This window comes from Hetaerina americana, unplaced genomic scaffold, assembly GCF_022747635.1.
Source record: "Hetaerina americana unplaced genomic scaffold, ioHetAmer1.1.p SCAF_4, whole genome shotgun sequence".
Classification (NCBI taxonomy): domain Eukaryota; kingdom Metazoa; phylum Arthropoda; class Insecta; order Odonata; family Calopterygidae; genus Hetaerina; species Hetaerina americana.
This window is the reverse complement of record NW_027286985.1, coordinates 99,375,594-99,402,866: the sequence shown is the minus strand read 5'-3', so window position 1 is coordinate 99,402,866 and position 27,273 is coordinate 99,375,594. Positions and strand designations below refer to the sequence as shown.

The window sequence follows — 27,273 nt, the reverse complement described above, 5'->3', positions numbered from 1 at the left end:
TACATCTGCCTTGTCCTTTTATTTATGAAAGATTTTAATTTATTGCCTGTTTTTGAGGTTCAATGGTAAAATACAAGTGGGGATGTATACTAATCCTATTCAAGGATGACAGATTTAATTTCAAGCTAAATAGGCTATTCATATTCTTGATTAATTTTAGCAATTGTTTTCCCAGCAAAATATACTTGAATTTCTCTTAATTACTTGATTGAATAGTGTTTTGAGTAAGCCTGATTACATTAATGGCCAAAATATAGCCCTCCCATGTTGATAAAAAATTATCAAGGTTAGCATGGAACTGTCTCCAAGCTGTAAATATGACCTTTTTCAGAATATTAGGACAAAGAGATAGAGGGTAGCTTATAAAAACATATGTTATAGAGTAGAAACAGTATTACAGTATGGACTAAGATGCTTTTTCATATATATGTCATATTTCCACACTTTTGAGAAGAGAAATCCTTGAAAACATTTTCTATTTGATCATTTCTATAATTATTAGGCTCTAAATTAAACTTGAATATTTAGAATGGATTTTTGTGAATTTAGCACTGTCAAAATGTATCTGTTTTTAAATCTTAGGCCAAGTTATGTTTAATTTAGTTGTGTTGGTTTTGCAGTAATCTTCTCAATTATCCACTCCAAATGACAAATTCTTGAAGCAGAGTTAGATCCATAAAAACTAATCTCTTGATAGGGTTGAGATCTTCAAATTTAATCCACACAGTTCCTGAGAAAAATGATGAGCACTGTTTTAAGATTGTCTCTTTATTCACGAAATATTTCTTCATCTTGTAGTTTTTGTATATCTGATTTGTTGATGAAATAGTAGCTCGGCTGCTTTCCCCTCTGAAATTTAAATGGGATATTTTAGTGGTGTTGGTGAACTGGGTTAACATTATGAAGACATCTTCTGTAAGCACATAAATGAGGAAGTGTACTTGTGTAATGAATATGGAATGTTATAAAGATGAATAGGGACTAAGCAGTGTAGTGAGTGGTATGAATATTGGACATGAAAGAAAAAGGGAACAAAATATGCCTTGTCTTGGTCAAATATTATTACATATTTTGAAATATAATTTACCAAATCCTTTTGAACTCGCTTGGCACCTGCTTGGATGAGAACGGAACTCAGGTTGTCCACTGATTCAACTCCCATTGCATAGTGTAGTGGTGTCCGTTCCAACTGTAAGCCAAAAGTGGTGATGATCAGTAAAACTTTAATGTCTCAAATGCTTTTGTAGTTGAGTTTTCTTGCTATCATTGATCCCAACAATCATAAAGCTAGTTTGGCCAAACAGCATTAATTGTTAATCTTACAGGTGAGCAGAGTACTCAGTAAAACAGTGCTAGTTTACCAAAGGCTCAGACCAGTTGATGGTAGGCTTCATCCGTTAATTATTTATTTATTGATAAGAATAGGTGCCCCTGATTTGTATGAATAAATTTCTGGGTAAATTATGTGTGCAGATTTTCAAATTTTCACTTAATTCTAGCAATCACAAAGGAGCCTCCTGAGGTAAGATATTGAATTTTAACCAATACACTTTTATCTCAGTGATAGGCACAAAGCAAAACTGAATGAATTCATGCCCCTCACTATTGCTTTCCCCTATTTTTGGCAATTTATTGTTATATCCTATCTATTAGTATTATTACTGTTATTATTTTCCTTTTCATTGCTCTTAATTTAATCATTTAAAAATGTTTCTTTGTTAAATTCACCTTTCTTCCCAATTGTGACCCCAAAAAGTTCATACTTAGCAGTGATTCTCTTTTTGCATCTAATTACTTTCCCCTAAATTGCATTCATATCACACTTATCCCTCAGGTAGGAGCCATGTTGATGAGCATGTGGCTAAGGATCAGCTGCTTCTGGCTTGCAACCTGGCCTGCTATTACAATCATTAATATTGCAAATACAACTATAAAATGAAGCAGAATAAGTTCTAAATACGATGACATAAATCCAGCTACAACAATGAAATGCCAATTTCTAATAAAATTAAGGTCATTTACACACAGAAAGGGATAGTTCTGTAATTGGGGAGGGAAGAACAATATGAAAACACCACAGCCCAAGGCAAAATTTCTTTTAGCTAGGGCAGCCAGATATGCAACAGCTTCATAAATCATGGCTTAATCTTTTCAATTCTTTCTTTCTGTTTCCAATTCCAAATAATTCTCTTCATTTCATTTCTAGAATTCTTTCTCCCCCAAATTTCTTCACCCACATTGCATTGGCATGAATCTTTTGCTGCATTCCTTACAATGCAAATTGCCTTGAACATGGTCATATAAAAATCATCCTAGGATTACTATTCTCTACACTCAGCATGATTTAAAAAATCTGTTGATGGATGATTAAAAAATTTAATTCATTTGTCACCACTTTCAGGACTTGATAGTACCAATTTATGGGGAAATTTGATTTTTATTTTATGTAATACAAAAAAACAGTGTTTAATCCAGAGGCCAATTTAATTAGTGAGGTAAGAGCTCACATAATACATTGCCCAATACATTATATATATATATATATATATATATATATATATATATATATATATATATATATATATATATATATATATATATATAGTGAAATGTTAAGAATTATGTGGAGGCCATTAAATCAATTAATATGTATGTATATATATATATATATATATATATATATATATATATATATATATATATATATATACATACATATTAATTGATTTAATGGCCTCCACATAATTCTTAACATTTCACTACCTGGCTTTATTTTGCTGTCTATGACAGTGCTAAACATCTTGTGAATGCCTATGGGCTGTAATGGTACCAGAAACCAGGGGATGGACAAGGGTGCAAGCAGTAGTGATCCACCTTCTTGCTTTTTCTTTTCTCAGATCTTGTTTGTGGTGGTGACATTTTTTTTCAGTTTTCAGTCCTACTAAGTCCTATGGCTCTCATCACACTCCCCTGAGCTATATATTCCTCTGTGCTTTTACTTTACCTTCAACTACCATGACTATATGACTCGTCAGTATGCATAACATATGACTTGCCGATAAATTTTAACATATTTGACATTGGAATAGTTTTAACAATATTTGCAAATCCATGTAAACAACAGTAAACTGTAGCACTATACCACAGTGGATCACTTACAGCGCATTACAGTGCATTGTGGTGGAAGGTCTTTGGCATTCTGCTGAACTCTTGAGCTGTACTGGCAGGAGTTATGATAACTACTCTTAGTAGGGTCAGTACTCATACCTATGCCAGGTAAGTCAAAGTGTAGGTATGCAATGAGGCATTTTTTCTCTTTGAGGTGGCTGTATATGACTCCAGAGGAATGACTATTGAGTGATGAGGCCACATTAAAAACATTATTGAGGTAGGCAGCAAAAAACCAACTCAATCCATCCCATTAATTTATGACAGAAACAAGTATAGCAAGGAGTCCTGGCAACTTTTGTACTTATCCCACTAGGATATGCGCTGTACATGGCAGAGGCAAGACTTCTGCAGTAATCATCTCACAAAACCCTAACAAAGGGAATTAACAGCAGCAGCAGTTCAAAGACACAGAAGAATACTGAAATCTGGACTTGGACTCTTAGGATGATGTTGAGGGTAGGGAAATCAGGCCATTTATATGTAGTTGTGATGGAGAAAAGAAATATATAAAGTTTAAGACTGTGCAAGGTGAGATGTAAGGATAGTGGGGATTACTGGAGTGATAGTTACACAGTAATATACAGCAGAGGGAAAGAAAGCTAGTGAGAGATAATGATCCTATAGGGCATAAAGGTAGGAAGAAGCATAATAAACAAAGTGTTTCTTTTTCATTTATTAAAATGAACTTCCACAAAGTTGAGGCTGAAACTATTGAGATAATAGAGCAGGTTATTGATAGAATATTATAAGAAGAAATAAAAGATGAACAGGTGAGCTAGGTCATTATTCAGGTCTGCATGCCACCAATCAATCATAGGGATGAAGAGGTCAAGAGGGTATACCATCAATTAGAATGAATAATTGCAGGTGCTTATGGAGGGAAACATTAGATAGTGATGGGGAATAGAATTGCAGTGAAGGACGAGATGGTAGCTTATAGGTCCAGTGGATAATTTTATTTTGGGTACTACTATATAATTTTGCATTGCACTATTGAGAGTATTTTTACTTATAATTCACATTAATTTAAAAATTTTTACATTGCTTGGTACTAAGTTTGCAATTACTCACATTATCTCCAATATGAAGTGTCTGCGGAAAATGCTGAGCTATAAATCTCACTATTTCCAAATGCTGACACAAGACAGCTACATGCATTGAGCAGCGACTTCGACGATTTTTAGCAATAGCGAGCATTTCTGGCCCAAGCACGAGGTTTGGGGAAGAAAGCTAGTGAGAGATAATGATCCTATAGGGCATAAAGGTAGGAAGAAGCATAATAAACAAAGTGTTTCTTTTTCATTTATTAAAATGAACTTCCACAAAGTTGAGGCTGAAACTATTGAGATAATAGAGCAGGTTATTGATAGAATATTATAAGAAGAAATAAAAGATGAACAGGTGAGCTAGGTCATTATTCAGGTCTGCATGCCACCAATCAATCATAGGGATGAAGAGGTCAAGAGGGTATACCATCAATTAGAATGAATAATTGCAGGTGCTTATGGAGGGAAACATTAGATAGTGATGGGGAATAGAATTGCAGTGAAGGACGAGATGGTAGCTTATAGGTCCAGTGGATAATTTTATTTTGGGTACTACTATATAATTTTGCATTGCACTATTGAGAGTATTTTTACTTATAATTCACATTAATTTAAAAATTTTTACATTGCTTGGTACTAAGTTTGCAATTACTCACATTATCTCCAATATGAAGTGTCTGCGGAAAATGCTGAGCTATAAATCTCACTATTTCCAAATGCTGACACAAGACAGCTACATGCATTGAGCAGCGACTTCGACGATTTTTAGCAATAGCGAGCATTTCTGGCCCAAGCACGAGGTTTGGGGAAGATTCTTGATTCAAACTAAAGTTCATGGCCGCCCATTCCACATTCCCTTTTTGTTGTAGCTTTGGAGAGTCAAAATTGCCATTGGTTGTTGTATTTGGTGGTGAAGGTGATGTGGGCAAGGATGGTGGAGGTGTATCCACCAGGCTGTTAGCTTCATCAAAAGACTCTGATTCTGAGAACAAGATTTCTTGTGTATGTTCAAGGCTTCCAGCTCTAATTGCACTGTGTAGCCATTCTCGCCTCTCCTGTATTAATGGAAAAACAATTATTTTCTGTTATACATAGTGTGATCTATTGTATGAAGCATAATATTTTATTCAAAGGTCGTATAATAATTATAGATATCTACTCTCCTTCAGTGTCTTTACTATAAATCTTTCTTGTTCCAAGATTGTCAATTTTTTAACATGTAAAGCACTCAATTGTGAAATGTAATTACACTATGTAGTCATTCTTGCCTTAGCAAGATGTATTGCTACATTGCCTACTCATGTGGAGTAGATTGCTATGTTTGAAGGTGTTACAGAGTTTGCATGGTCAGGTGATTTATTGCAGGAGTTAGGAAAAAAAAAGGTTTGTACCAAAGCCGTTTAAACTTTTTGTGAAGAATACTGGAGTAGTGCTTATTTCTGATTTAACAATTATATCTAATAGAAAGACACATAGAAGTATAAAATATCATTACATCAGGTTATGAGGGCAAAGTGGAGATACTCTTTTTGAGTAGGTAAAATCAAATGCTGCAGATCTTAAAATACCACTTCTTAGGCCACAAGCCAAAGAACATGCTAGCTGGGAGTGAGAATATCAAAATTATATGGAAATGCTTAATATATTAATGAATGTGTAGAGTTTGTTTGTGTGAAATGTTTAGTTGTGTGGTGAATGAGGAATTTTGTTGAAGGAGAGGAGAAGAGAATTTTTTTGGTTTTATTATGTATTAAATTTCATAGAGGGGTGTTGTATGGACAAGCACATAATTTAATATATGCCATGTTGGTAGCTTTACAGAACATTATATAACTTTCTAATATGTATGAGGTGTTTTGTGCTTCATCATTTGGTGGCCTCAAGAAACAAAGTATGCAGTTTGGTTTCATTGGCAATTGTAAATAGATGCTTATTTTTCACTTGCATTTTGGGCCCCCATAAATACAATCTTAAGTAAATAAATTATGTAATGTAGATTGAGATAAGAGAGTACTAAGAATTAAAATTTTGATGAGTGCTTCCAGCACAGGGACACAAATCCTGGCCCAATTCTCAAATAATCCCCATTTTGTCTCTCAGTATGTTACAGGGTCGGTACAATAAGTATTGCTGTAGCCTTAATGGAGAGGTGGATGGGGGTCTCACCGGTTAGCTTGGTAGAGGGGACCCCCACCACTCAGGCGGATTCTAGTTCAGTCACCTCTGGGCATGTGTTGAGACAGGAGGTGGATGTTTGTGACGTGTGATTGTTTGTGATGTTGTCATGCCAGCATGAAGTGCTCCGTCGAGCAGTGCTACACTCTGAAGTTTTGCATTTAACTCGGGAAATCCACTTTGGAGGCCCTTGAACTCATTACCAGTCCTGATACTTATTGTATGGTCCCTGTATATGGATGTGGCGGTGATGGCAGACATTTTGAATGTTAGTGATAAAACTTTTGAGATCTTACCTCAAAAATTGGTATGGTCTTGAGAAGGGTGATGACTGGGAGATAAGATGACTCTTTCTCAGCATCTAAGAGATTTCTCTTCATTGGCCAAGTATGTTCTACATCTTCCCCATCAGAATAAGATGAAGTGGCATCCAGAATATGGTCATAGCCATCTAGCAGTAATGATTTCAGCATTTTTACAGCCATTTCAGCTTTAGGTGCTTCAAATCTATTGCCGTCTTCTTTTTGTGAGCAGAAGGATACAAAAAAAATTTAATTTTGCTTAAATAAATGCCTTTGCTTTGTATTATTAGAGAAGTTGTGGACACTAATAATAGTTGAATTCTATTTGGCATACCAGCCTATAGTTGAAAGGTTCAAATTGCATACATGACATCCATAGAGATTGAAGTGGCATGAATTTCTAAAAGAAACGTATTGACTAATATCACAGCAACTACCATGAAGGCTATTTTGCTTTGAATTTCATGGAATACTTATGGAATTGGCTATTCCTTACTAAATCATTAGCATAAATAATAGATGTTTATGTTTGAAGGAATATTTTCAGCAGAGGATGCAAAAAGTCATTAAATTCATCAGGTGAGATGTTGATTTTATCAATTACATTGGAGCTAGAAGTTGTCCTTTTGATGATACTCCCAGCAGCCGGACTTTAATGTTTAGAATCTGAGATGTGGCCTTCCTCATTGATTTTCTATTTGGTCAGTAAGCTGTCCTTTCCTCAGTTTATTGTTTATTTGTCATTTCTACTTTTCGATGTGACATCTAAATGAATGATTTTCAATCTCTTCTCATCAAGTTCTATATTGAAACATTAATTATTTTTTTGTAAAATCTGGGACTACTGTTGTGCACCAAAATTAGAGGAAAACACTCATCAAAGACTTTCATGAACAGGTAATGGAGGAAATAAAAATGCAAGCAACCATTATCAGATACTATACAAGTTCCCCAGTCCATACTTAGCTGGAGATATTTGAATTGAGGTATGCCATTCTCAGTAATCCTGAGTAAATGTGTTATTGTACAATTGTACAGGCTGTGTCCATCAAAAACCTACATCAATCTGTGAAATACCTATGATAGTAATACTATCCTCATTTATCTGTCTTTCCTTAGAGCTTTTTGATTGCCCTTTATCATTAAGAACTGATTACAATCTATCTCTTACATACTCTATCTATTTCTATTGAATCTTTCCTGGCTAAATCAATATTCACCTGACTTATCTTTAATTTTTTTTGTGGATTATTCCTTCATACTTTGCAATATTGTTTTGACCTTGCTGTATAGCACACAAATTTCAGCCTTCCTCTACATACTTTCCATATCCTTGCACCTTGTATTCCACTATGCTTCTTTTACTCTATCGATTACCTGTCTCAAATTAATATTCATTTCTATGTACTTCCTTTTACCTAACTCTGTTTATGTCTTCCATTTCCTTCTCCCTTATATTTTTCTAATCGTATTGTTAGTTCTTTAACTTTTCCTGTTTACTGTTTCTATAGTTTAGTTGGTGCCTTTTGATATCTCTTTTATTATGTTCCCACTTTCCTTCTATTGTACCAGTTGTCCCTTTTCTCACTTGCAATTTTCTCTGCAGCTGATGCTCCTTTTTTAAACTTCATTGTCACTAAATAATAATCTGAATCCACATCTACTCCTGAGAAACTGCTAATTAATCACACTGTTCCTAAATCTGCACCTAACCATAACATGGTCTCACTGGTGATCCCCAGGCATTGTTCATCGATGCCTAGGCCTTTTGTGGTGTTTAAACCAAGTGTTCATGATGGTTAACCCCTTTCTCCTGCAGAATTCTATTGCTTTCTCCCTGCCATCGTTCCTTGTACCATAGTCCGTAAAAGCTGTAGTCTCCTACCTTACTACCATCTCCCCCTTCACCTACCTTCATGTTCCAGTCCCCAATCACTACCAATGCTTCCTTCCAGGAACACCTGTAATTATGTCCTCTTATTGATTATATATCCTATCAACTTCTTCTTTTCTATGATTGCTCATTTGCATGTAGACATGAGCAGTGACCAAGTTAATAGGTTCAGCTTTTACATCTTCTTATAATGTTCTATCACTTGTTAACTCTATTTTTATTACATTATTATGCCATCTTCTTATCTTTTGACTCTCTTTCACTCCCCTGTGCATCACTATTTATCTCCTCTTTCCTTCCATCTCACGTCACACATCCCTCAAAATACATATCTTTCCCCTCTCAGTCTCCTGCTTTACCCAAGTTATAAATTGTATTTGCTCATTGCCAGTATCAACACCGTCCTAACATTCCCAGTATCTTTTCTAAATGGCTCAGTTGCAATAAAATGTGTTTTTTGTGCTGCTGCTACTGTCGATTTTGCTGTGCAAGGGTTTCTAGAGATGATGACCCCAGAAACCTTGCCTGCCTCACTGCCAGGTGTACAACACTGGACCCCATTGGGCTGAATTCAATTATTGTCAAGACTACTCAAATCAGTACCATCATTGTTGAATGGGATAATTATTCAAGCTGATTTCCCATTGCCTTCCTGGATAGTGTTTTTAATGTAACACCATCACTTAATGGCAGCCCCACTGGGGTCAGATGCCTTTGCAGTTGCCTCACTGAGGAACAGATGCTGCTAGGACTACTTTTAGCCCAGGTTCTACCATTCCACTGATCTGGTATGAGTGACTCTGGCAGGAGCAATTTACACTGCTGCTGCCAGCCAGCACAGCTCTAGGGGTCATTAGAACTCACAAGCTCTTCCTCCGGATCAAGGTTATAGTCCATGGGGAGGGTTATGTCAAATTTTCTATGGTAAGCATGTACCGTCCAACTAAAAAGTTATTTCACGTAATTTTTATCTTGTTTTATGTAACTTTAAAGGCCTTATTGATGATCATAAAGCATATAAGTTTGTTAATATATACTGATCATATATTTACACCATGCTTACAATACAGAGTATCAGTTTTATGGAACAATATCTTTCTGGGATCACGTTTTTCCCAGGTAACTCTGGAAAAATCATATTTCACAATATTGTTTTTTGCTAAGAGTAATGCACCATTATGTTTTACCATTGAAAGGCGCAGGCCTAACAAGCATCTGGATCCATACATCAATCTCGAAGACATTTTGTTGGAGATCAGCCATTACAGCCACATCTCTTGGGGTCTTATAGAGTTCATCCCTCAATGCTATATTTGCTCTGGTCTCCTGGATCAGCTGCAAGAGGGCACCCCGGTTACTAGGACGGCTTGCCGCCACATGGATTGCTGTTTGGCCGTGCTCATCCTGGGAGAATAAAGGAAAGAGTGCAGAGTTAAGAAAATAAGCTTGTTCTCTTAATGATGTTCATAAAGGTCTGCTGGTTGCAAAATATTCTGCATCATAGGGTATTGTTCCGACTTTGGTTATCTCATCTCATTGTCTCTGAAATGTCTCGAGGGACACAGGAAATTTCCCCTTTTTACTTATCATTAGGCACTGAATTGAAACGAATGGAGGAATGCCTTACTCTATTGAAGTAATCACACCTTCAAACAAAAAAAAATAACTAGAGTCCTTTACATAATTTCATTCAGTTGTAACAAGGTGTGCTTTTATGATAAAATTTTGGAGTTTTAACACTATTAACACCTTATAAAAGGGGCTGCCAGTGGCTTTGAATACATCTTTACATGGCTGCAGAAATTTCATTAATAGATGTTGGCTTGTGGTCATTAAAATATTGTGATACATTGAGAACTTACACAAGAGAAATATCTATGTGCTGTACTTAAATAAAATAATGTTTATAATTAAAAAGAGAAAACTACATGAATTCATATCTATTGCTGTGTAATATATGCATTGTAAGCTTCTCCCAACCATGTATATATGTGTGTGTGTTTACAAGCATAGCACATTTGTTGCCATTATATTCCTAATTTCAGCTGCTTTCTGATAGCATGGACAAATTTCATGAGTGTTAAATGATACTTACTTGATCAAAAAGTTCCCGGAATAACCACCGTGTGGCGCTCCCATCGTTCCGATTTGAGTTGTTTTTTTTTTGTTAAATTGGTACATCTGTTGTTGATATTCCCTTTAAATCTTAGTGTCATAACTTGACATTTTCAAAAGTTACGTAGCCAAGAGTACATCTATCTCTGTGTGTGTTGGCGATTTTTTACAATTTCAGAAATGGATTTAAATTTGCAACAACGAACTTGTATTAAATTTTGCCTTAAAAAACGGATTTAGTGGCGCACGGACGTTGGAAATGTTGGAAAAGTGTTTCGGCAACGATTCTCTAAAAAAAACGGTCGTTTACCAGTGGCACGAGCGGTTCAGAAGTGGTCGTGAGTCAATCGAAGATGATGAACGCAGTGGCAGACCATCGACATCGAAAGTCGGTGAAAAAATTGATAAAGTAAAAGAAATGTTGGTCAATAACCGCAAATTAACCATCAGAGAAATAGCGGAGGACTTGAACATTGCCTATGGATCCGCCCAAGACATTGTGGTTAATGATTTGGGTTTCCGTCGTGTAGCAGCAAAAAGACCTCAATTTCATGCAAAAAAGAGACCGTGTTGACGTCGCAAAAGACATGATTTGCGAGGCTGAATCCGATCCCACATTCATCAAAAGGATCATTACTGGAGACGAGACGTGGGTTTATGAGTACGACACGCAATCCAGACATCAGGCAAGTGAATGGCGTTCACCAAATGAGCCGAGACCAAAAAAACCACGTCGTTTTCAGTCAAAAAAGAAGGCAATGCTGACGGTTTTCATGGATTACAACGGTGTAGTGCATCATGAATTTTTGCCAGAAGGCCAGACAGTAAACAAAGAGTATTATTTGGGCGTTATGAGACGTTTGCGTGAAGCAATTCGCCGAAAGAGACCAGAAATGTGGGCAGAAAACTCGTGGATTTTGCACCATGATAACGCACCGTCGCAGAGTGCTATCATTATTCGTAATTTTTTGACGAAAAATGCAACAAATACCATCCAACAGCCACCGAATTCACCTGATTTGGCTCCCTGTGGCTTCTTTCTGTTCAATCGAGTTAAAAAACCATTACGGGGAACGCGTTTTAGCAGCCGAGAGGAAGTAATGGAAAAATCGCAGGAAGCACTGATGGACATACCGAAAACCGAATATAAAAAATGTTTCGAGGATTGGATCAAGCGCTGGCATAAGTGTGTTGCAGTCGATGGGGATTACTTTGAAGGGGACAATATAGATTTAGAGGAATAAACTTGTATTTTTAATTTTCTGAATAAATTCCGGGAAATTTTTGATCAAGGTAGTATGTTTGGCTGAAATGACTGTTTTTGTTAATCAAATTTTTAAAGAGGAACATTCATTTTTCAATTTCAGCAACATTAAAAGATCAAAATCAGTGTATTTTTACTGAACAAAATTTACTGGTTGCTTGTGATTTTGTTGGCACTTGTCATTATTGGATACAGTTATATTTGTTTCTAGTAAATGAAAAAGAAACACTTTGTTCCAATCCACCACTTTATTACAGGTACGACTAGTTTCGACGCTACTTTCGACGCGACAGGTACTTTGTTTCTAGTCTTCAAAATGTAGAAATCGAATGAGCATGGAATTTAACTGAGATCAGAATTTCTAGATGCTCCAAATCCTAATGGGCAGCTCTCTTCATATCATCAACAATTTACTGACATGGAATTAGCAATTGACTGCCATCCAGTATTTTGATGGTACTCTATAGGTGCTGTGAAGGTATCTAACCAATCCCATAAAGAAAAAACAAGATTTTTGACTTTGGTATCATGATACATCAAGCCTAAGTACATACTTTGAATACTGGACAGATTCCTTTATTTCACCACTTCCTCATAAAATCAAGAACTTTTTCCTGGATTCATGTTTTTTAATTGTTTGATTTTGTCGTGTTTGTAATGGTTCAGAATTAAGCTCAAATTAAGTTGAAAAAGAATATGATTTGCCAGTGAATGAAAATGTATAGGGGCTTCATGTAGTTGAACTGCAATTTAAGGAATTATTTTCTAACAGCCAGAACAGAATGAAACCACCATCAAATAGTTAACTGTTTGCATATTAAATCAACATGTGCTAATATTTAAGCATCCATCAACCTACTGAGGTGCATCAATACTCTGACATTGATCAATCTCTGATTTACTTATCATTTTGTCATACTTCTTCAATTGGCAAAAGTATATGGCATGCAATTGTTAAAAGAAGTTAATAATCCAAACAAGAGAGTTCAGCGATGACATAAGAATGCTTGTAAAATGTGAATATTAGGGTTTGCTTTTATGTTGGTAAATTTTCATTAATAACTATTGGCAAATGAAGTGGATGGATAGATAGACAGTTAGTCGTCTTTATTTTGGGTTGAGATGGAGACTATGCAGTCTCTTCTAATACCTAGCCCCTGGGTGGATGTCAGAAACCATTCCTCCATTTACTATTGAGACAATAAAGACCTTTAATGACTGATGGAAGAAGTCTGATTCTTAACACCTGCGTAAAACCGAGCATTAGAATCCATGAATAAACCTCCTAGTTGCATACACATTCTGATATTCTGATACGCACTGATATGATCAGATAGTGTTTTCTCCTGCAAGTATGGGTGAAATTGGGGCCAATGGGAGAAGATAGAGTTGCTGTTGAAGGAGTGCCACTTACTCTCTCTTCCCGACTGTGGATGGTGTGTGGCAAGATGTCATCATCGATGGCCAGTGGGGAGCTGGGCAGAGGTGCAAGGCCCCCTGTGGGAACACTGTCATCCCCCAATGCCTCACTGCCATGCCCCACATCCTCCTTCACTGCCAGGGACTGAAGGTAATGGGCGAGGAATTTGACAGGGTCCTTGGGCCTCTTCTGTGATACTTCAGCCAGACCCCGCACCAGTGGTTCTCCAAGACCTTTTTTAGGAGTAGGACATTGGGATGACTCAGTGGAGGGTGACTATACATATATATATATATATATATATATATATATATATATATATATATATATATATATATATATATATATATATATATATATATATATATATATATATATATATATATATATATATATATATATATATATAATGGGCTGACACAATATAACACAAATAGAAAAGAATAGACACATTTAAAAGAACACTCACACGGTAAATTACACGGTAAAAGAACAATTTACCGTGTGAGTGTTCTTTTAAATGTGTCTATTCTTTTCTATTTGTGTTATATTGTGTCAGCCCATTATTGTGCCGCTCGTGTGAGTTTTTCCGTACAATCGTGGTATATATATATATATATATATATATATATATATATATATATATAATTTTATCATAATAAACAGTATGTATGTGTATGTCTGTGTATATACATGTATACATGCATGCTTGCACATGCACACATACATGCATGCTCACAGATATATTTATATGTGTATGTAAACACAGACATACATATATACATGCGCACACACATATACACATGCGCAAATACAAGGGTAATCTAGAAGTACCTGACCCAACAAAGAAAAAACAAAAAATATGGAAAAAAATGAATTTATTTTTCAACATAATCTTCTTTCAGCTCCATACCCTTTTCCCAGGCATGTTCAATAAGTTCGACACCCTTTTTATGATATGAACTGCCTTGCTCCTCAAAATAGCCATTAACTGCTGACATCACTTCTTCACGGTTGGAAAATCTTTGACCCACTGAGCTTTTTTTTTCAATTTAGCGAACAGAAAATAATACTAGGGGGCTAAATCTGGCAAATAGGGTGCATGAGGTGGCAATTCAAACTTTAATTCATGAATTTTGGCCATTGCAATAACGTATTTGTGAGTTGGTGCATTGTCTTGATGAAACAACACTTTCTTCTTCGCCAAATGTGACCGCTTTTGCTTGATTTCTTTGCTCAAATGTAGCAATAAGTTCATATTATACTCGCTGTTGATAGTTTTTCCTTTTTCAAGATAATTATCCCATGCGTATGTTTTTCCTTTTTCAATGAAAATTATCCCATGCGCATCCCAAACAACCAACCACATAACCTTGCCTGCAGATGAAACGGTCTTCACCTTCTTTGGAGGCGTTTCTCCCTATTGAATGTATTGTTTTGATTGTTCTTTTGTCTCAGGTTTGAAATAATGGAACCGTGCTTCATCCAAATGGTGCCAAATTTCTGCTTTGTTGCTGTGAAAATTTTAAAAAACTCAATTGAAACACCTTCATGACACTGGCTTTGTTCTAGTTTGAGCACCTATCTTGCCCACAGCATGTCCAAATTTTCAGTCAATATGCTGCTAGCTTGCACACTTTCAGTCGACGATCATACAGTATCACTTAAGTGATTTTCTTCACCGTTTCTGGAGTTGTCACCTCATTTGGTCGACCAATGCTATGCTCATCTTGATAGCTTGTACAGCCTTGTTAAAAATCTGCCACCCAATAATTTACTGTTGTAAACAAAGAAGCACACTCTCCCTGAGTAGAATCCAGTACAGCTTTTATATTGGTTGGGCTGAGGCTTTTCAAATAAAAGTATTGTATCACGTAACAATGACCAATTTTCTCCATTTTAAAAAATTCACTGAAAATATTCACTATTGATGGCTGCCCAACAAATACTAAACAATGTGACATCTTCAAACTTGAAATTTATGCTTCATAGATTGCATAATTTCTAATACAGTGATATTTTTTAAACAACTATAGCCATCTCTAGGTCAGGTTGCGTACTTCTGTGACCACCCTCATGTATATAAACCATAAACAAGGTAATCAGCCTGAAGGTTGGTTTGATAGGTGATGGTAGGGTTCACCCAGTACTAAGCCCTATATGGTATGTGAAATTCACACATCAGGGTAGGGGGGCCAGTTCCTTTCCTTGTGCCAGTTATGATTTCCGAGGAAGATCTGGTACCTGAAAAATCACATAGCTTAGGTGGAGCTGCAGGTGTCCAGAGAGGCTTGCTCTGGAATCAAATCTGGTCCCTCCCTTTAGTAGTCCAATGCTCTACCCCTGGACTACCACGACCCATGCACACACACACACACACACACATATATATATATATATATATATATATATATATATATATATATATATATATATATATATATATATTTTTTTTTTTTTTTAAGGTAATCCACCGGTTAAGGTAGGTTTTTGGATGGACACAACTACCAAACAAATATTTTACTACTCCTAACAAAACACAAAATCCATCATCCTACTCTATATCAGGTCCCTCTTCATCTATATATATATATATATCAGGTCCCTCTTCATATATATATATATATATATAAAATATGTATGCATAAAAATATCTTCAAAATGGAATAATCTTTTGCGATGCACAAATATGTAAAAAAACAGATGTAGATTTTTAAAACATAGAAACACAAAGAAAGGACACTCACATATGTAGTTTTGATGTTTCGATAGCACTACCGTCCTCATCAGAATGATGTTCTCAGGTTGATTTGATAGGTGTTGCTAAAGTCAACCTAATACTAAGCCTGATGGTGTTGAAATTCACACATCAGGATAGGGGAGTCAGATCCCATTCCTGTGCTTTCTATGCTTTCCCGGGAAGTTTTGTTGCCCAAAAGTTACACAGCATGGGTGGAGCTGGGGGTGCCCAGAGGCATCCCTGGAAATTGAACTGGGGCCCTCTGGTCAGTAGTCCAACTTTCCAACTATGGACTACCAAGTCCCATACACATTATATACATGGGTGTATATGCAAGGCATATATGAGAAAGTGAGAACCATTTCCTTATTTTTAAATATTGGCAGGTCAGAACAAAGTTGCATGCATTCAGCACCATCTATTTATTGTTTCAAAAGAAACTCAACGTATTGTTTTGATTTAGTAGTGATTCCCGTATTGGTGAATGCAGATAACAAGACCAATGAAAATCGTTGCTTTCATCAGCTGCAAAGTGCCTACTCTGATTTTGTTTTTATGTATGAAAAATCATCAGAAAATTACATACATATATATGGTTGTAGTTATTATTAACCATATTAAGCATCAATCATAAGTATTCGTAATTACAGCATAATTATTAGTTAGCTATGGCTATTAATTGAAAATATTTATTTATGAAAATAATAAAAATTGCTCATGATGGTCATGTTTTAATTGTTAGCAGAATGGAAACTCTTGTAAACTATAATACCAATCCATCTGTGCATAATTTTAGTTTTGGAATGTGATATTGATAGGCCTGCATTTTGGTGAATCAGTTTACAGCTTGTAGTTTTCTTAGGCCTATTCAGATTAATTTTTGGGTCCATACTGATTCTTTGACATTCAATTTTGTTCCTCATGGAGGATCACCTTGTAATTGTATGCTTTATTTCAGCAAACTTACTCTGTGCCAAATACTGCCCTTCTTCGGTCCACAGGACATGCATGTCCATTGGCTGTGGGATTTCGTTGCTTCTTGTTGATGCTGAAATAGGATGAAAAGAGAGAAGAATTAAATTCTGGTTGGTAATACATAAATCTTTACCTGCTTGTCACATGGACGAATATAGGTTTTTATTCCAAACTCACAAATAAATTTATTTTTCCTCAAGCTTGCCATTAGGTGACAAACTAACAACAATATAAAACAGAAAACTTGTTCTTCTCTTTTCTGACCAATATACTCACTTAGAACACACATTCGGTGAAAAATTAGATCACTATATATAATTCTGTATAAAACAACTCCATATATCTCACAGAAAAATTTTGTTTCTACATGTTTTATATATAGCTCGTCTAGTTTTCTATTCTTTGGAACCCCATATTTTCATCATTGTCACCATTTTTCATTTTAATTTCTCAATGCTAGCCGTCAAATGAGTACAGTGAATCATTTTATTTTCTGCTGTTTAGAGCATCATAATATCAAATTCTATGGCAGAATTACAGTATTTGAATTTGTGAAGCTGAGATGTTAATGACTCAAAAGTAATACTCATACATAGGTTAACCAGAGTTTTTGCCAAAAATTTAGTCTAAAAAATTCCAAGTATTCACGAGAGTGTATACAGTATTCCCCTTACGTATTCTTGGGAGATGTAAACAAAATTTGTCAGCATATCATTTAAGCACAGTAATGGAACTGAAGCTAAATTGAAATTATTTTGCTCAAAATACATCTCTTTGGTGCTAATTGAATAGAATATTTAATATTGAATCTCATACAAAGGTGAAATATATGGAAAATTAATAAGCTAGATGTTACGGAAAATATACGGAAAACAGTCATAACCTTGACAGACCCTCTGTTTATATGGAGCTCATCACCGATAGATAACTTTACCTTCATTGCCAATCAGCTAGAATTCTTTATATATGGGAGCTGTTCTATGAATACTGATCATATTTTTTATTTGACTAACTTATTGTGCAAAACTCTAATTGTATTAGTTTTAGTTTAATCTGTAATCTATATGTGGACTTTTTTCATTGATTTGACCCCAGTATTGCATCAGTTGCAGCCTCTGCAAGTTGAAACATGCTTAATTCGCCTGTATCTTCTTCTGACAGTGAAAAACATTTCCACAAAATTGCTTTTTACAATGCAGAACAGGAAAAAAATACATGGGGTTAAGCCTAGGCTATAGGGAGGATGAGGAACGTTTTTCTTATTCATTTTTATAACATAATTGCAATTTTGCAGTGGTTTTTCCAAAATCTGCAGCAAAAAGCATGCATGTGTGTGTACCACTTGCATACATGTCTTAAGTTTCTAAGGTGGAAATTTAGTCAGAGATATGAAGAAGGCTTTGGTTGGCTTGGGAATTGATAATGCAGCAAAGGATATCGAATCCTGAATCTAGTAATGAATTGAGTTTGGATTAGTCATTCAGCAGCAATCATTGTAAGAATGAAAATTATTCTCTGGGAAAATTTTAAGTTTCTCTAGACTCAAAAGGAGTTCAAATTCTTCATTTTTAAATTCTCCAGGTTTTAAAGTGCTTAATTTTATGATAATGGAATTACAAAAAGAAGAAGACATAGAATAATATAGGCCAGAAAACACAATGTTCCCTCCATCTGGAGGGAAGACCAACAGCTTCTCTGATGGAGATGGATTCTCTATCAATGGTGATCGAAAATATTTCCAAATTTCCTAATGATTCAATGTTTAGAAAAGCTATTGGATCCTTATTATGCATTACTACTTTTTCAAAACCTGATATTGCACCAGCTGTTGGATTCCATGGAGGTGTATTGTATCAGCCATAGAAAGTCATGGGAAGGCTTCAGAATACACAATTCACTATCTTACTACTATGATTAAAAAGAAATTAGAAATTACAGCAAGGTGTGAGTTCAATTTCAAGTGAACTGTTGAAGCTGACTAAGCTGGGGACAAATAGACAGAAAATTGACAAACAGATATGACTTTTTTTGGAAACAATGTAATAACCTGTCAAGCAAAAAACGTATGTGAAGTTATCATTGACAGAAGGTGGCACCATAGCGACTTCATATGTGAATAAGGAACTTTAATGGCTGCCTCAATTGCCAGCAGATATGAGTATTTCTTCTAATGGAACTATATGAAGATTATCAAGGGAGCATCAAACTCATTGAATTGGATAAATTTGATATAGGAACTAAACATATTGATGTTGCCTACTATAAAATTTGATATCTTCCTGAAAAGGGGATAATCTACATGAAATATCTCTGCTTTGAAAAAAATATGTCTGCTAGCATGTTTATAAAAGCTCTAGCCAGGGTACCAACCTTGAAGTTAGTAGGAAAACTTGGATTTTGTTGATTCAAGGACTCAATGCGACGAAGAGGGTGTTGAAATTATGATGATACAGCAAGTCTGAATGACTATTTTGAAATCAAACTAGCAATAATGATTTTGATTACATGTACATACATAACAAGACCTCATTCTCTTAATACTGTTTGTTTTTTATATTTGAGTTCATACAAATTAATTTGTTTGCAATTAAAACTTAAGCTGTGTTTATTTATGCCTTTTAAAACCAAAATGAACCGGAAGATTCTTACTCTAGGAAAATATTAGTGGGCAAGTTCATTTTTCTCAAATTTTGTAGTTGGCAATTGAAGAAAGTGCCCAGTCGGACACTAAGCGATTCCCCTTCTAAAATTGAGAAAATCAACTTTTCCTCTGAAATGGGATTTCAGTGCAAGTGTCACCAAATGTTGCTTTGCATGTATTTCTGATCACATTTCTGGTAAAAGTGACAAAATCTGTACGTGGCATTGGGATTTTTTGTGAGTAGTTCAGGAAAATATTGAAGAGAGAGTATTTCAAATAATGATAGAGGTTTTGCACCTTCATCTGTCTCTGTAGAAGATTCCTGGCTTTCATCTGCTGTGGGATTGCTTGGTTCTTCATGAGAAAGCTGGGTAGATGAGAAACTGTTTTTTGCTTCTTTAGCTGCATCCGTCCCTTTAAGATACTCCACAAATGTGAGCAAGTCTTCATGTGGAAATTCATTTGGGTTGCTCACATAGTATTCTGGAGTAAGACCCAGCTACCATAAAATAAAAAAGTTCATGCAATATTAAAAAATGCATATTGAGCATATTATGCTTGACAAAACATATTTAGATGAATCCCACATTAGTGACTAAAATGAATGGTTTTTTAATTGCCTACAAAAACAGATGTACTATAAGATAGTAATTTAGTTGCCTACTCAAATTGGTATCAATGAAATTTGAAAGAATTGAACATAAATATGATATGATGACTCAGGATAATTTTTTTCCATTCGCAACCAGAAAGGTTAGTCACTAAGATAATATAGTTTCATTTAGCAATGAAGATGTTTTAGGTTTTCCACAGACTTTATTTTAAGTTGCAGTGTGTTTCATCCATATCACACCATATCCCTCCATGGCAAACCAAATGTCTCTGTATTCACAGAATCTGATTTAAGGCCTCTGTAGTAAGTAGTAGATACCAGATTCTCATTATAAGGTAGTGGGTAGCTTTTGTTTATGTATAAGTATCCAACACCTTCTTCTTTTCCTCAAGATGATTTCAAATCATCTTAAATACTTAACGTTTTCAGATTTCACTTAGTGGAATTGTTTGATGTCCATATTAAATGAGTTTCTTTTAAGCTACAATGCATTTCGCTGACTTACGGCATCATCAGGTACAAGTTCCTTTCACTTGCAGCAGTTGAATATACACCCTTAGGACAGAGAATAAAGGGTGGCTGTGTTAGAGGGAGAGGGAGGGTGCAAAGTGGCATTGGGTGTGATTAGTGGCTGGGAAAAACAGGTGCGTTGAACTGTTTGATTTGTTTTCCCTCAAGGTCAATTTCTCAGAAAGAAGAAGGGGGATGAGAGTATAATTGCTATTACAAAGTATTGTTTCAGGGTCTGCCAAGTGCCTTTAAATCTCGATTTGCTCGAGAGCATCCATTTTTAATCCAATCAAAACAATACTTAGTAATGAGTAATTATACTCTCATCCCTCCCTTTTCCTTTCTGACAAACTGACCTTGAGGGAAAGCAAACCTAACAGTTCAACATACCCATTCGCCCCTTCCCCTCATACCTTTGAATAAACCCGATGTCATATCATAACCAGGTCACCAGCACCTTTCCCTTCCCTTACCCAAGCATTCCCAACCCCCACCTTCAACTTCCCACTCTCCCTTTCCACCCTACATAGCCACCCCCTATTCTCTGTCCTAAGGGTGTATATTCAACTGCTGCAGGTGAAAGGAACTTGTATCTGATGATGCGGTAAGTCAGTGAAAGGCATTGTAGCTTAAAATAAACTCATTTAATATGGAAATCAAACAATTCCACAAGGTGAAGTCCGAAAACGTAAAGTATTTAAGATGATTTGGAACCATCTTGAGGAAAAGAAGAAGGTGTTGGATTCTTATATCTAAAAAAAGCCACCCACTACCTTATAATGAGAATCTGGTATCTACCACTTATTACAGAGGCCTTAAATCATATTCTGTGAGTAGAGAGGCATTTGATTTGCCATGGAAGGATATCGTCACTTAAAGTAAAGCAACCTTTGAAAAATACTCTTTAAACAAAAGCAATGTGTGAAGTAAACGTCTTCACATAATTTCTCAACAGTATATATGCAATTAGTGAACATGGCTGACACCATTCCTACTCTCGATACAACATCAGACCCTTACCATCCGAAAGAGTGCCCCATCAGGCATAACCTTTCAGACTATCTCCACTATGCCCTCGCTTTGAATTTGACTCCGTGTCCATGGAAAAAAATCAACATGCTTCGTCCGGTCTAAAATTACCCAATGGTGCTTATAGGCCGGTCGAATGGTGCTCACTTACTGAGCAAAGGTTAAATTACAGATTAAATCTCTTGCATTAAATGGAAGGATGTCTTTTTGCAGTGATGCTGTATACGTGTCAATAAAATTACAAATATCAATTGTAGATCATATAGATTTAATATGTTATTTTTCCACGAACGATAAGGGATCAGTATAACATTATCCGACCGCGGTAGGGTCATCGAGTCAAAATTAGTCTGATGTGTATTAACTCCCTACCACACACCCAAGCATTGGCTTTCAGGGTACTAAAATATACTCATCTAAAATGTGTGGAGTGGGTGATATGGGTGAGAGGACACCAACTCACGCTGTCTTCGATGTTTGGGTCGGCTCCTAGCCCCTGCAGTGTTTCGTACACGCCCAGCCGATCGTCGTCACGTTCAAGGGCGCATGCGTAATGGAGGGGCGTTCTGCCGAAGCGGTCCCTCTGGTTGAGGCTCTCCGGAAAGCGACCTCCCAGGTAGCGGATCATCGCATTTACCTTAAATGCTGGCAAATGCAAAGTAAACACTTGAATGTGATGTGAGCGGTGCTTAGTCCCAAGTAGTTCACATTGCGAGCATTCGTCACCCACTCGAGGCAGACCTTTTTTTTCAACGCACAGTTTTTGGTCTCATTGTTCGAGAATGGGTGAAACAGAATGGCACTCTTATAGCCATAATGAATTTACAGAATTCGTTTGCAGAAATGACAAATCAAATAGATCGGGGGCGGTGTTGTTATTGCAGTTAAAAACTCGCGCGTTAGTAGGGCTAAGGTGATTCCAGGTAATGGTTTGGAAAGCGTTTGGTGCTCAATTAAAAGTAATCAATCCAAGAGAATTTATTTATGCATGTGCATTTTCCAGATCGCCGGACGACGAAGATAATTCAATTCTAGAATTAGATCAGCAAATCAAAGGTTTCTTATAGCATTGAATTCTTCTACGTTGAACTCATGGCATCAGCCTTTCACTTCACCGACTAGGAGCGATAATATTCTTCATTTGTTAACGACGAACGTACCCGAAAACGTCATTTATAGAAACTATAAAAGGAATTAGTGACCACAGGGCAGTAAATGCTAAGTTTCTGCTACGTGGGGTCAGAAATAAGAAACCGAAAAGAGAAAAATACTTGTTTAAAGAAAATGGCTATAATAGCCGAAAGTTCTACACCCGCAAAAATTGGAATTATGGGCTGCGGTTCTATTGCGTTGAATCTTATGGACTCCGCGCAATGCGTCTTATTTTCATTGGTAAATCCAGATCCCAGATTGGGATTTGATGCAAACTAAAGCATCCTTGTTTGTTCATGCTCCGCTTGTTCCTGGAGACTCTCTCCCCTCCTTTCGCTCCTCCCTCACTCCAGTGCAGAATTCAAATGGCATCCGTGCTTTATTTTTGCCTTCGACCTGAAATAGCGTGCGGGAACTTCGGAGTAACATTCTCACTGTGACCGACACGCCATAGTGCCACTCTCGTGGTCATTCACTTTTTCGTTAAAGAAAATTATTTTGCTGATTGAAAATAACGATCGTTTTTAAAAACCTGACAGTGCTCACATGCTGAAAGCGTTGAAAGCTGATTGGCAGCCGTTGCGAATTACCGGAAAAAGATATAATTGGTCATAATGATATATTATAATATAATAATTATATATATATATATATATATATATATATATATATATATATACACATTTTCATTGGAAATTTTTGGGTACTGATTTTACTTAGGTACGATGTAGAACGCAGTCACGGTACCTTTGTGATTTCTTGTGGACAGTCATCCTTGCTGCCAATGAAATGTCATAAGTGAAAGTATTAGAATGACTTGTGGTGTGATTTGTAGTAAAACTATTAACACGAAAAATGGACACTTTAGATTCGTACTGTAGATAAATTGATGCGACAGTCCCTTGTTAAGTGAATAGCATCCAGCGCTTTGGGATTAAACTTTCTTACGCGGGCTGGCAGAGACGATGTCCCCGGGGTAACGAGCCAGGCAGTGCAATATTTTGGCGCCTCGCAACTTACCGTCTTCCTCGCCGCCGTCACCGGGCTGCTCGCCCCGCAGCCAGGCGCCCAGCACGGCCGAGTGAAGCGGGGTGGCCCCGACGATTGGCTCTTTGGCGATGGCGAACTTTCGCCTGTCCAACCGAGCTTGGATTTCCCTCAGTTTTCCTTTGGACGCTGCCTCGTGGATGCTGCTGATCATCTCCTGAAATGGCGCGCGCAAAAATAATAAATACCATTATCCTCAGAGAGGTTTTTTAATGGATAATTATTCTGATCTTAAGTGTTAATTTTAAAAAAATCTTGCTAACTAGTAAATCACTTTAAATTGTTGATGAAATATCGTAGCTTTGTAGATGCCATTAAAATTTGAAATAAATATGAATTTATTTTTACCAGCATACATTTTTTTAACTCCTCAGTATTCCAGCATTAAAAATTCTTCCTTGTCATTTCTTGATCGCTTCCTTTTCCATGGCACGATGGTAGTATATTCATGGAAAAACCTGTCACTGTTGTCATCCTAAATAATACAGTTATATTAAGTAAACATAGATGGAATTTTTTTTCACAAATTCTATCGACCTCGCAAAATTTGTGTGACGCAAATTGGATTTCATGCCCGTGGAAATCTCATTTCAGTTGCGTTTTCCATCTTCTCTTCTAAATATCCCTAATTATTTTTTTCGAAGAAGGATAAGGCAGAAGGATCCATAGTAAATTCGAATATACAGTGAGCGATGTATTTGGTGTCTTCTTCACACGCTAAGCTTTTCTTGAGATTGATTCGCGGTTGTATTATTTTATATGAACAGACTAATTATAATTAAATGTAAGGGATGTCAACAACATTTCTCATTTCTCTTTGATAAAAATAACTCTATCTATCAATAACCTTATCTTCCACGGACATTTGTTACTATGATGCAAAAGAAAATCTGCTATGTTGAAAGGCTCAGATCATCCCCGGTGAATCTGTCCTCAGTTTAGGTTTCGTTTGAAAGATTCTCCCCATGTTGTCCCTTCCTGCGCAGCTTCCTTTAACTGTTTGCGATCCCTCCCTATCGTTTTCTCCCCTAGTCATCAAAAGATAGAGTCCTCCTCGGTCTCTCATCCCCATAACCTTCTATTATTCTTCTGTAGTTTTGACAGTCCTTTAAATGCGCTCACTCAAACTCCGTCTCCTCTTTCTTGTAGCTCTCATATATTCCTTGCGGAAACCTTTCGTGGTTTACTTCATCATCCTTCCAAAACATCTTCCATTTTCGCTGCAACCACATTTTATAGCTTTCTATTTACTTATATTATAATCTTTCCGACATTTCTTCTCAATTTGTACGATCCCCTAATTAGTACAGAATAACTCTGCCAATCATTAGCAATTATTTCCTCTGTTGTATACTAAATCTTTAGCTACTACAGGCTGTTTTATTCCTTTGCAAGCTGTTTTTCCTGGGGCGATTCCATTCCTAACTTTCGATAGTCACTTTCATTAATATTTTCTTCGCTGCCTTCTTTTCGAGCGTTGATTTTCATCTCTAATCTCCTTTCATTCAATTGTTTTTCACTCCATTCTATCAATTTTGCAGCATCCGTACATTTTATAAGCTTCATTCCCTCCCCCCATTAATCAGCTCTCATTTGCTAGTTCTTGTTACAAGAGTTCGTCCACTTTTTCTCTGTCGATATTAAAAGCACTGGTCAGCCTTACTCCTTTCTCTAGGCCTATTTTATCTGTTTCTTCATTCTCTATTTTGTCCTTTTTATAATCCCTTCATAAATATTCTGTTTATTCCTTACATTTTCACAATATTCATTGACACATTTTCAGCTCACCCTATCGAATGCATTCAGCCATTCTGTAAAATATGCAAAGTCACTCGTAAACCTCTTTTAGATAACTATCAAGGTCTGTACGGTACAGTATTTTTAAAATCATCTACTGCATGCATCACCTCCTTTCCTTGAAAACGAATTTATTTTCGGAAGAAGTTCTCGTTCATTTTAATTTCAATCCTCTTTAAAATTATCCTAGTCACAGGCTTTATCACATATATTAAGACTAATTGTTCTAAAGTCCTTGCAGTTTTATCTTCTATTGTATTCGCACCGTTATAATCTTTTGTAAAACATTCGGCTATATTTCTGTTTCACATATATCATTGCTCAGATGCATTCATCTTTGTATTGCACTCTTTCCAAAGACCTTCAACTATACTGAGATGTGATCACATCCCAATGCTTTTTTATTGTTTTGAATCTTCTTTCGCCTTTTTGGCCACTAAAATCTCACAAAATTCCTCCTCCTCCTTCAAGTCATTCTCTTCCAATCTCCTTTGCATTTTCTTTCGTCAAAAATATTCTTTATATCCTTTTTTTTCTTAAATTTTAATTAGAGTGTCCTGTGTCTGCAGGCATATATATCTTTGTATCCAATATTTATTTCTTTATTCTTTAATTGGATGCTCTTTTGTTGAAAATGTTTTGCACAACTTAAAAAATGTAAGTTTATATTAGATTCAAAATTAAGATTAAACAATGGTGGAAACAAATTGTTAAAAATGCAATGTTTCATGATTGATTGCATGAACGCGAGAAATATTTTCTAAGAGGGAGCTGATCATAAGTATATATGACGTAAAGAAAAAATATTGGTGAAGACCAAAGAAAGTTTTGACAAACCTTGGATAGCGGCTTAAAAATTAAGTGTAGCGTTAGTTCCTTAACTTGAATTTTGAAAGACTGGTGAACGTAATTTGGCGGGATGTTAAGAGAAAAGTAACAAAAAATTAATTTCGGATATATTTCCTGAGCTTGAAATGTCTACGAGCCTTCGTATTATGAGCGTCGGGAGTTTAATGACGACGTAATTTCACTTGATGAAATTACTACTTTGGAAAATTTACTGGACGAAATATAAAAAAAAGCATTTGATATCATGTAATCGGTTGGTTGTGAGGAAATCGATATGAGGGGCGCAGACAGCCTAGTTCCCTTTCTCTGACCATGTGAATTGGCACGTTGTCCAGGAAGTTCTGCGTCTTGGGGTCTGGCGACGTGAGGCCCAAGAGCCTCTTCCCCTCGCCGGAGAGTACCACGCTGACCATGACCCCGATGTCGCCCTCGCTCGCCGCCCGTCGAATCTCCGCGTCGTCGATGCGACCGGTTCTCCTCTCCGCGGCCCCACGCCGCCCCTTTCCGCCGGGAGAGTCTCCCCCGGAGGCCAT

At 36.3% G+C, this 27,273-nt stretch overlaps 1 protein-coding gene across 1 annotated transcript; it reads right to left on the bottom strand.

The window, feature by feature from the left end:
• Nucleotides 1-752: 752 nt before the first annotated feature.
• LOC139692523 (uncharacterized) lies at nucleotides 753-27,273 on the bottom strand. The gene is made up of 11 exons (XM_071590744.1): nucleotides 27,052-27,273; nucleotides 24,068-24,251; nucleotides 22,359-22,540; nucleotides 20,041-20,242; nucleotides 17,095-17,175; nucleotides 13,382-13,620; nucleotides 9,776-9,992; nucleotides 6,689-6,912; nucleotides 4,874-5,272; nucleotides 1,088-1,189; nucleotides 753-849 (listed from the first exon to the last, which is right to left on the bottom strand). Exons 1-11 carry the CDS (start codon nucleotides 27,271-27,273, stop codon nucleotides 769-771), a joined length of 2,133 nt encoding a protein of 710 aa, XP_071446845.1. The 3' UTR covers nucleotides 753-768.